Source organism: Panthera uncia, chromosome X, assembly GCF_023721935.1.
Source record: "Panthera uncia isolate 11264 chromosome X, Puncia_PCG_1.0, whole genome shotgun sequence".
Lineage (NCBI taxonomy): Eukaryota > Metazoa > Chordata > Mammalia > Carnivora > Felidae > Panthera > Panthera uncia.
Window position 1 is genome coordinate 78154166 of NC_064817.1, and position 10364 is coordinate 78164529.

At 39.4% G+C, this 10364-nt stretch overlaps 1 protein-coding gene across 5 annotated transcripts in view; it reads right to left on the reverse strand.

The window, feature by feature from the left end:
- BTK (Bruton tyrosine kinase) overlaps positions 1-10364 on the reverse strand; it is a 32385-nt gene extending 22021 nt beyond the window's left edge. Inside the window, exons 1-4 of one of the 5 annotated variants that reach the window (XM_049644070.1) lie at positions 10208-10364; positions 6586-6687; positions 1914-2084; positions 1275-1373 (exon numbers count right to left, since the gene is read on the reverse strand). In XM_049644070.1, coding sequence (XP_049500027.1) covers positions 1275-1373; positions 1914-2084; positions 6586-6615 — 300 coding nt within the window. In that variant the 5' untranslated portion in view covers positions 6616-6687; positions 10208-10364. Of the gene's footprint in view, positions 1-1274; positions 1374-1913; positions 2160-6585; positions 6688-10207 lie in introns of those variants that run through there. The other 4 variants (XM_049644065.1, XM_049644068.1, XM_049644069.1 and 1 more) reach the window with 4 other exon arrangements.

The following is a 10364-nucleotide window of genomic DNA, read 5'->3' on the forward strand; positions in this document are numbered from 1 at the left end:
TAGAGATACTCTCATACATAGCTTGTAGGAGTGCATGAAATTTAAATTGCACTTCTAGAAAATAGAATATAAAGATAAACATAACCAAACTGTACAAATTTAATAAAGGGAAGAATAATATTTTACTTCTAGGAAGTTATTTTAAGGAAATGAATAGCAAATGTACATAAAGATGTATGCAAGGATATTCTTAACATGGTTATAATATCAAGTTGGAAACAAATGTGTAGTAATAGGTCAGTTAAACAAATTGCAGTATATTCATAATAGAGAATACCACATAGTCATTAAAATCACGTTATTAAAAAGTATCTATTGTCATGGGAAAAGCCTCCATATATTGTTAAATTGAAAATGTTACAAAGCAAGATGTTTAGTATGATTCTATGTTTTCAATACCTAACATATGGGTGCCTGGCACACTTAGGCAGAAAAGCATGTGGCTCTTGATGTTGGGGGTGTGAGTTTGAGCTCCATGTTTGTTGTAGAGATTACTTAAATAAATAGACTTAAAAAATAAATGTATAACATACATAGTAGTATGAATATGTGTGTTGCTAGTGGAGAAAAACATCTGAAACTCTGTATACCAACATACAATAGCTGTTTTACCTGGATAATGGGATTATGCATGGTTTTATCTTCTTTATTGTGCTTTTTAAAGTATTTTATAGAGTTTCTATAATAAGGAAAAATAATAAATGATATATTTTTTTAAAAATTCAATCTGAAATCTGTAAGTGTTATGCCTTAAAGAGCCTCTGGGAAATGAGAGGAGACTAAACCTTGAGTTATTAAAGAATCTCATGACTCAGAGCCCTAGATTCTGGCCTTCAGACTAACTCAAACCTATAAATCTGATCCTGGTGTCTGAGACAGTAAAACTAATAATCTCTGATCAGTTTGAAAATTTTAAATATTGGGGCCCCTGGCTGGCTCAGTTGGTGGAGCATGTGACTCTTGGTCTCAGGGTTGTGAGTTCAAACCCCACCTTGGGTGTAGAGATTATTTTAAAAAAATAAAATCTTTACCACAAAAAGAAAATTTGATATGTCGTCTTAAAATTGGTGTTAGGAGTTTTCAAGGTTAAGTGAGTTGTTCTGCATCTGGGTGTAAAATGCTGAGACTCAATATAACCAATATGTGGCAGAGTGAAGAATTTTATAAGGGAGATTTACCATATTGCACAGCATCACCATTTTATTTGCAGAGAACTGAAGTGTTCCAAGTTTCTTAACCACTCCACTCCTGCTCTGACAATGGCCTCTACTTACCTGAATCTGTCTTTCAGGGGGAGGATTTTTTTCAGGAACCACTGTTTCAACGCAGGTGATCTTCTCAATATCTATTGAACCCTTCTTACTGCCTCTTCTCTGAGAAAGAGAATGAGGAAGAAAATGGAGAAAGGTTAAGACTGATTTAGCAACTAGATGATTAGATTTTGTTATCTAATCATTCAACATAGTGAGGTGACACCCACAGTCTACATCAGGACCTGTCATTTTGAAAAAAAAACAAAAAACTTCCAGATCTATTAATCTAATATTTTTTGACTATCAGATAAAGGAACATACTATAGAAGAGTGGATGACTGTGTGTGACTTTACCATAAAAAAGTAAGAAAGTAATTTTCTAGACTTGGATTTCATTCTCAACATTTAATGAATGATAACCAATTACAAGATTCCATGGTAAGATTTCATCCCTCCCACCCCTGCCGGCTTCTTAGCACCTTTGAATTTTTGCGCCAGCATGGCTGTAATTAGTTCAAGGATAGGAAACATTTTCCTTACTTTGAAATGTACCCAGGTCCCTACCACCTCCCTCCTCCAAACAGAAAGGATCTACTTCCTTCTCAAGGAAGATCTAAGGCCAGGTCCTTGAAACTCAAGTTTCACAGCAGAGAAACTTACCCCACGTTCAAAGTCATACTCATAATAGGAAAGTTTATTCACAGTCAAGAGAAAGAGGCGCTTCTTGAAGTTTAAAGGTGATGTTTTCTTTTTCTGTTGGGATCGCTTGAGAAAGATGCTCTCCAGTATCACTGTAGCCATCGCTTCTTCTTTCTGAAACTCACTTGTGTGCTGTTGATAATGAAAGTTCTTGAGGACCCAGATCTTTAATCCTCATCCTTCCTGGTTTCCCCTCAGCCTGGCCATCTAGTTTCAAATGGAACAGAAATGTGCAAAGCTAACAAAGATCCTTCTTCCTACCTTGACATCTTCCTTCCACAGCCCCCACCTCTGTCAGTTTTCAGGTTTAATGGATGCACGTTGAATTGGAGGACTGGTTCAACGTTGTGAGTTCACATACACTGGCTTTTTGTATAAGGCAATGGAATGCTCTGGATGTCAAATGACATGTATTTGTGTGCTTGGTAATGTCTAGAGGCAGCTTTATACTAACCACCCTTTTATGATATCTGTTAACAGCAAAAGCCTCTCTGCAGCTGTTGACTCTGATATTCCCAGAAGGGATAATGCAGGTGCCAGAACTCCACTGAGGCAGATATTGGACTTTCAGTTCCCAGTTTCCTAGACAGTGAATGTAATTTTTTCAAACACTGTCCCACTGGGGTCTGTAACCGAGGGGTCTAATAAGGATATGGAAGCTGCACCTGCGGGTATGGACATATACTAACTGCCGCCCAACTGATTTTGCCCATCGGCCACTGGCTGAGCTACAAAGGATAGAATCTTTGTTCTAAAATTGAAAACCAATTTCTGAGGAGGGAGTTGTTTTTGTTTTTTGGTTTTTCCTCCCTCCTTTTTTTTTTTTTCTTAGACTGGTTCTTTTAGACAGTGTCATACAAAAGTGATGCAACTTAGTCTTATGGATGCCATCTCTGACTATTTATGAAAAGTAACTTATTTCACCCTCTCCAAACTTACAATACTCCAGAAAGATTCAGTTTAGGTAACTGAAGTATGGAAATGCAAAGAAAGTTACGAAAAGTCACCATTTTTTTATTTGCACAAAACACATTTTTATATAAGTTATTTACTTGGTTTATGCACAATTGTATATTACTAATTCCATACCTTCCTTAGACAGATAAAGTGAAACTATAAATACTGCCACAAAACAGAGCACAAATAAGTGCTGAAAAAAATCACCAACCCCTCTCAAATTTGTTACAGGTGGGTTTTTTCCTTAAGGGGGGTGGCATTTTAAAAAATTAAAGTCCTTAATGATTTTGGTGGCACCATGGATGCAAAATAAAGTCAGCATTTTTTTATACCTGTGAAGCACAGATTATTGCTCACATCAGGAGAGCAAGGGAGTGGTTTTTATCAAAGTCTGAGGCTATCTACACCATTGTTCTGCTCTTTCCTGTGGTGGAGAAGGTTCTATTATCATACTGGGGACACAAAAATAGGTTGAAGGAACACCACAGATGTTCAGAATGATCACTTATCCACCATGTCAATGCTACTGTCTTTTGGTGGTAGACTAATTCAATGGTTCATAACTCAATTGTTTATAAATTGTGAATGGTTCACAATTCAACGGTTTATAAATGATCTTTTGAGAAAAATTAGGCAAAGGAGCAAACTTTTTCCCACATCATGTCACACAGCTCCCTGACTCCCTGGTTTACATGGTCTCTCACAGGAGTGACAAACTGATAAAAGTTTACAACCAGAGTCCTCTTTAACACAGATTCATCTCAAAGCCCACAGAAATTTCCTTCAACATTAAAACTATTCACTTTCCCAGAAGTAGTGGTAGCCCAGTAATAATACTATATTCTTAAGAATTGTCACTCATCAAGATCCTTGTAACAATATTACTTTTTTTCCCATGGTGAATTCCAATTAAGTACCTTTTCACAATCAAAAAGATTCGAATTACAGAAGATAAAATAAAAGAAAGTGAGCAGCATGACCAGTAAATTGGATCAGAAGCACCCCAACAAACTGCATCCAATTTTGCTTCTTTTAGCTGAGTAAAGCACACCCATCATTTTACCTTTAGCTTTGTTGCAAGCTCTTGATGGACACATTCCCTGCTCTGACCTGGCATCCATTCACTTCAGTCTTGGCGTCTGCTCTTACTTCCTATAAGATAGGTCCTTCTGGAAGCTGCCTCTGCTCTTTTTCTTTTTAGAACAAATCCAGTTTGTACAAGAGGAAGCCTTCTTCTCTTTCAAATGTCTGTGTTTGGTTAGGGTTTAGTGCTGGTCTAAGTATGAGGAAGTAAGCAAGCTTCTCACTAGCCATCACCCCTTCGAGCAAGGGGTGAAATGGCCTCTACCTCTAGATCATTAACCTAAAGGATTACCAGGATTTCCAAGGGCTAGCTGCACCCTCTTTGGCAGATTTCCTCCTATTCCTTGTGATCCAGTCCCTGCACACACAGCCTGAAAATGTGGTAGTTCTTCCTTAGTCATCACTGATCCATCCACCAATAATGTGAAAGAAGGTGCATCTGTCCTTTATGTCTTCCTGAATGTTGGTATGTGATGGACACTCTGCTTTAGAGGGCAGTTACAACTTCTTTAGGTACTTATTGTGGAAGGTTCTAAGTTTTTTTTCTAACTATTTCTGAAGCTGACAGTCAATTTGACCACAAAAGATGCACAGTGAAGGCTGACCCTCCAGTTCACTCAGGGAGTGGGGGTGGGGGTGGAAACCGGAAGTGACATGAATATTACACACACACAAACACACATACATACTGCTGCTCATATAAAGAAAGAGGAGGAAAAGTAAAAGAAAGACACAGAGCTCTTCATTTAAAATTTAGAATTCCAGTATTATGTTCTCTTTATTAAACTACAAATGCAAGGATTTTCACGTGGACACCGTTTGCAGCCTCCCAGCTCCCTATGGAGCAGCAGAATTCAAAAAGTGGGTGCTTGTTAGTAAGAGTTCAGCCATCTTACAAACTGCACTATCCTAAGGAACTAATATGAAAAGCTCCTACAGGATGGGTACACTAAACCACCTTTGGTCCTATTATCGCTCAGGCTGAGGTAAACACTATTAGGAACAACACCAGAGCAATGTTCAGAACACTACACAGCCTGCCTATGATTGGGAAGAGTCCAGGAGATGCTAATTAGAAATACCCAGTCAGTCATAGTTCAAATAGCTACTTAGCCAGAGTATCCAAGAAATATCATTCTGTCTTTATTTCTCCTTTAAAGCATTAATTAATTGCCCCAAGAGTCTGTCTATTCCCTTTTCCTCCCAGGGGAATGGAAGGGAACTCCTGTTTCTCTCAATGCAGTCTACCTATCAGGCATTTTATACTCATTATTTCATTTATTTCTCACAACAAACTGATGAGGAAAGTGAGACTCATGGAGGTTGTGTGACTTGCCCAACCTCATCCATCTGTGAACCCACAGCCCTCGTTGTTCTGTGACACCGACCTCACTGCCTCCCAGAAGGATTTTTTTTTTGGCCTTCAATGAGTTGTGGTGCTATCCACCTCAGCACCTTGTCATACCCCATGGCTATCATCAAAGAGTAGTTGGGACAGACCCTTCTGCATCTTATAAGAACATTTGGCAAAAGAGGAAATGGTGGTAATTTCAGGGGATAAGAGAGAGTACAGGACCCTGGGGGCATTTTCCTCTGCAATAATCCTCCACTCTAGAAAGGATGATTTATCCCTATTAACTTTCAACTGTACTTCTTCCCACATGTGGACTCTTCTTAGTCCTACCAGATTTTCTTACATTTTAAATCTTTCACAAGGAGATCCTAACTAGTTCAGGATTTTTCATTGTTGATGAGATAAAAACACAAGATTTAAGTTGAACCCCCATCCACTCTTTGTCCCTAGGGTTGTTACTGCACACTGTGAATACAAAATTTTGGTTGAATGTACTTTCTTTTATATTATGAAATGTTGCAAATAGACAGTACAGAGAATAACGCTATACTTAGAAATGCACCACTTAGCTCTATAAAATCCCAACATTGTGCCATAATTGCTTCTGATGTTTTTCACAAATAAAATACCATCCATAGAGTCAAAACCTCCTTGTATACTCCTCTACAATCAATCCCCTCCTTCCTCAGAGGTTACCAATATCTTGAATTTTGTGTTCATCATTCCTAGGCATGGGTCTATATTATTACTGCATATGTAAATATCCATAAAAGATATTTAGTATTGGTTTGCATGTTTTACATTTCTATACAAGTGGTACACATTCTTCAGCAACTTGCATTTTTCTCAGCTTAATGTTTTATGATTTATTTTCCTTGGTAGTTCTAGCTCACACATTTTTATCTATTTTTATACACATAAAGTATTCTATATGATGAGTACATCACACTTTATTTATCCATTCTCCTACTGATGGATATTTACGTTGATTGTCTTCAATTATAAACAATGCTGCCATGGACATCCTTGTACATGTGATCATAGTTTTCCACTCTAAGAATGAATTCTCAGTTACGCAAAGTGGCAAACCCAGGTCTGGCTTATCTGTTGGCCTATGTGCTTTGCATTATCCCTTCTTTCCATTTCAGTCCTATCTTCCTGATGTTTTACTATGAAATCTGGTAGAATTATCAACTGTCTGAAATTAGAGTAGAGTATCATGGGCTAAATTTAGCTCACCAAAAATCTCTTTTCAGTTCCAAGAAGCATATCATAGGTCCTGATTGAGATTTTCACTGAGAATTTCCTGGAACCAGAAGAGAAGTCTTCTTTCCAATGTAACTGTAGAAACAAAGAAACCTAATTGCTCTTGCTAAGTTCCCAAGAAGCTCTTTTCAAGCACCAAAGAAAATTATTTGGTAAGTTTCATGCTCAGCACTATAAGGGGTGAGCTTTGTGATGAAGTCCTCTAGCCAAAATCAGTTTTCTGGCTGCATGTTAACCAGGGAAATTCTCATCTGCTATAGTCCTCTCCAAGAGGTCTCAGGTTTCTGGTTCTTCTGGTTCTTCATGTTAATATTTTACACGAGAGCCAGGTAGATAATCTGTAAGTCTGCACTCAACATCAGATTGGTGGTAATACTTTCAGCACTGTCCCTCGGCTCTCAGGGTGACTACTGGGGTCTCCATCTTTCACTCCAGACTTGAGTGGCCCTTTGGCCTTCTTTTTCGGTTTAGTTTTTGTTTTCCCTGGTTTAAATATTTTATTTATTTTATCCTTCAATATCAAAATAACACATGCTCATTATAAAAAATGTTTCAAGGGGTGGCTGGGTGACTCAGTCGGTTAAGCCTCTGGCTTAGGCTCAGGTCATGATCTTGTGGTTTGTGAGTTTGAGCCCCATGCCGAGCTCTGTGCTGACAGCTTGGAGCCTGGAGCCTGCTTCAGAGTCTGTGTGTGTCTCCCTCTCTCTCTCTGCCCCTCCCATGATCACCCTCTCTCTGCCTCAAAAATAAACATTAAATTTTTTTAATTTTACAAGAATATTAAAAAAGAAAACATCAATTATAAGCTCACTATCCAAAGGCATTAATATTTGGGCATATTAACTTCCATTTTTCCTGTGCATTTTTCTTATATTTGAGATCATACTGCACATGCAATTTGTAGTTTACTTATATTTCTTAACATTATCTAGCTATCCATCCGACCAACACACGTTTTCCCCAAAATATCAAAGGTCTTGTTTAACAGTATTCCTGATTATCTTTCCATGATATTACAATCTCTATATAAGCATCATTCACCAAGTTAAAAAGTATATGCATTTTGCATTTTGAAATACATTGACAAAATAGTTTCCAGAAACATTTTACCAATTTCCACTCCAGATATTAGCTTTTGAGAGCCTGCTTCCCCATTCCTTTATTTATTTTCTGCTCCATTTCTAGTCAGTTTTATACTCTGTTTTTGCTGCAGACTAATCTGTGTTTTTCATTGAGCCAGTGATCTTGAACTCCAGTGTATTCCAACCTCCAACTTGGGTACAGTTTAACTTATCTTGACTCTCCAAAATTTCCTTCTTCTAGGAATGAGCTATATTGACAACCGTTTATTTTTCTTTTAGGGAAGAAAGGCAGTGATCTTTCTGAGGTTCAGATAACCAACAATAACTCTCAGGGTCTCTGATGATGGCTCTCAGAGAGTGAGAAGAAAAGCCTGCAATTAAGGCTTTTGTATTTCCAACACCCTCCCTCAGTGCACATGAACCTCTATAGAAACTGAAAGTCACACGTGGCCCATTTGTTTCAGGGTCCTCAGAGGAGTTCTCTCACCCCATCCCCTGATGGCTTCATTTGCATAACCAAGAGGCTTTGGGATGAATTATGTCAAGGTCTTGTCTCTAGCTTCTTGTTGAACACTGACTTACTGAAAATTCTAGCTCTCCCTTATTCCCAGGAGTTATCGATCTGATCTCAATACAGCATCTTTGGGCAAAAAGCAGCAAGTATCTGATGACTCTTTGGAGAACATCCAAACTGGTTTTCAAAAGGCATATCTTCCCCTTATACTAAGTCACTTCCTGGTATGGGTCTAGTCCACTGAAAGGAAAATCTCTATAGGAAATTTGCTCAAATGGAAATAGTAAATCATAGTGCTGATAATTTCAAATTGCACTGAGACCCTAGAAGCAGATGGGAAATTGCATTAGTTCTCACCATAAAGAGTTTACAAAGGATTCTAGGCAAACACATCACTGGTCCAGAACAACAGGAATTTGTACTTTAATGCAAACAGTTTAAATAGTCTGAATATAAAGGGGGTCAGAATAGAGCACACAGGGCTAGCCTTAAGAGATACTGTTTCGGTATAATGCTTTACGTTCCATGAGTATTTGCATTTTGTGGCTTTTTTGGAGGGTGACATTGTTTTATCAAATAACTGAGGCTCCAGAGAGGCTATAGCACCCTTAGTTCAGGGGCTTGGCATGCAAAATGAGGGAAAGAGTAGAACTAGCACACAACTAACAGCACAGAGGACAGTCCCACAGCTTTATAGACCCCTGCCTCTAGGCTTTGCTGCTGGCCTGCTTCTGGAAATGCACAGCATGGCACTGAGATTTTGAGCTTGGAGAAATGAGTGACCAGGATATGGGACCAGGATTCCCTTTGGAGTCTAATAGCCCACCCAAGGATGTCTTGATCAGGGTCAGCAATCCATTTTATTCTAAATGTCACACCATTTGCTCTAGGCAGGCCCTCTGGGGACACTAGCAGGTCTCAGGCAGAATAAAAATAATAGCAAACCTGGAGATGCTAGTACTTACTATTGCCAGGCTTTGTTTTAACTGTTTTACATATATTAACATGGTTCCTACTCACAACAATCCTATGGGGAAGGTAGTAAAAAAGTAGTGGGAGAGAAAAAATGGAAAAAAGCAGGGGAAGAAAAGGGCAAGAAGAATCCAATGCAATTCAACAATTATTTATTAAACACAACTCTGTTCTGGGGATATGGTAATGAATAAGATAAAGGGGGGTGTAAAGGGGAGTACAGGTAGAGAGAGGAGGAGGAGAGAAAGGAGGAGGGGGTGGAAAGGAGGAGAGAAGAGAAAAGGAGAGGAGAAATAATGACAAGAGAAAGGAAAGCTGTGCACATGGCAGGCAATGGTAATAGGAAAAACCTTCCCCATGACCTCAGGGGTTGGCCACAATTTCTGGGCTGAGGCTGAGGCTGTTTTCTTCTGGCCCAGGCTCTTACCCTCATTACCACGAGGTTGGTGCACACATAATCATTCCAATAATCCAGCGCACTCCAGACAACATGGGCCCAATGCAGCCCAAGGCAGGTAATTTACACCCTGGTTTAGACGGTGCTTTTCCCCAGTTTACACAGGTTGAGGACCTATTGTGACACGTGAACTTTTACTATTTTCTCAATCTGCCTCCTGCTTTTTCTTCTTCTAAGGGCTTCAGTGACACAAGTATACATTTTGGGCCTGCAAACAATATTTTACCAAATGGCTTATTTTTATCCTACCACCATCGACAATATTACTTTCCTGCCAAATTTTGCCAAGGTGCCCGTTTCCAACATTTGCTACCTGTTCAGATGATCACCCCATGCCATTTTTTTTCTCTTCTTGTTCCCCCCACAACCCTACTTGGAAAGGACCCTTACATCCCATTCTAATCATTGGAAAGGACCACCAGGGCCTTGTGCTGATGACACTCCCACCCTCTGTCAGCCTTCTCTGCCAGCAGAGGATATGGCACCAGCCACGCTTTCTCGCCAGCCTTCAGGGATCCCATGAAAAATAATTGTTGCTGCTGCCCAGCCTCTGCCATGCCCCAGACCCACCTCAGTCCTGACTTAATGCAGGTAGCTTTCCAGATGCATTGAGATGCCAGGACTTTGAAGGTGTGACTCGATCTCAGAAGACACTGGCCCTGGAGACATATTCTTACAGTCCAGAGAGGAAGGACAGTCTGAGCAAACCCCACCCTTTCACAGCCAC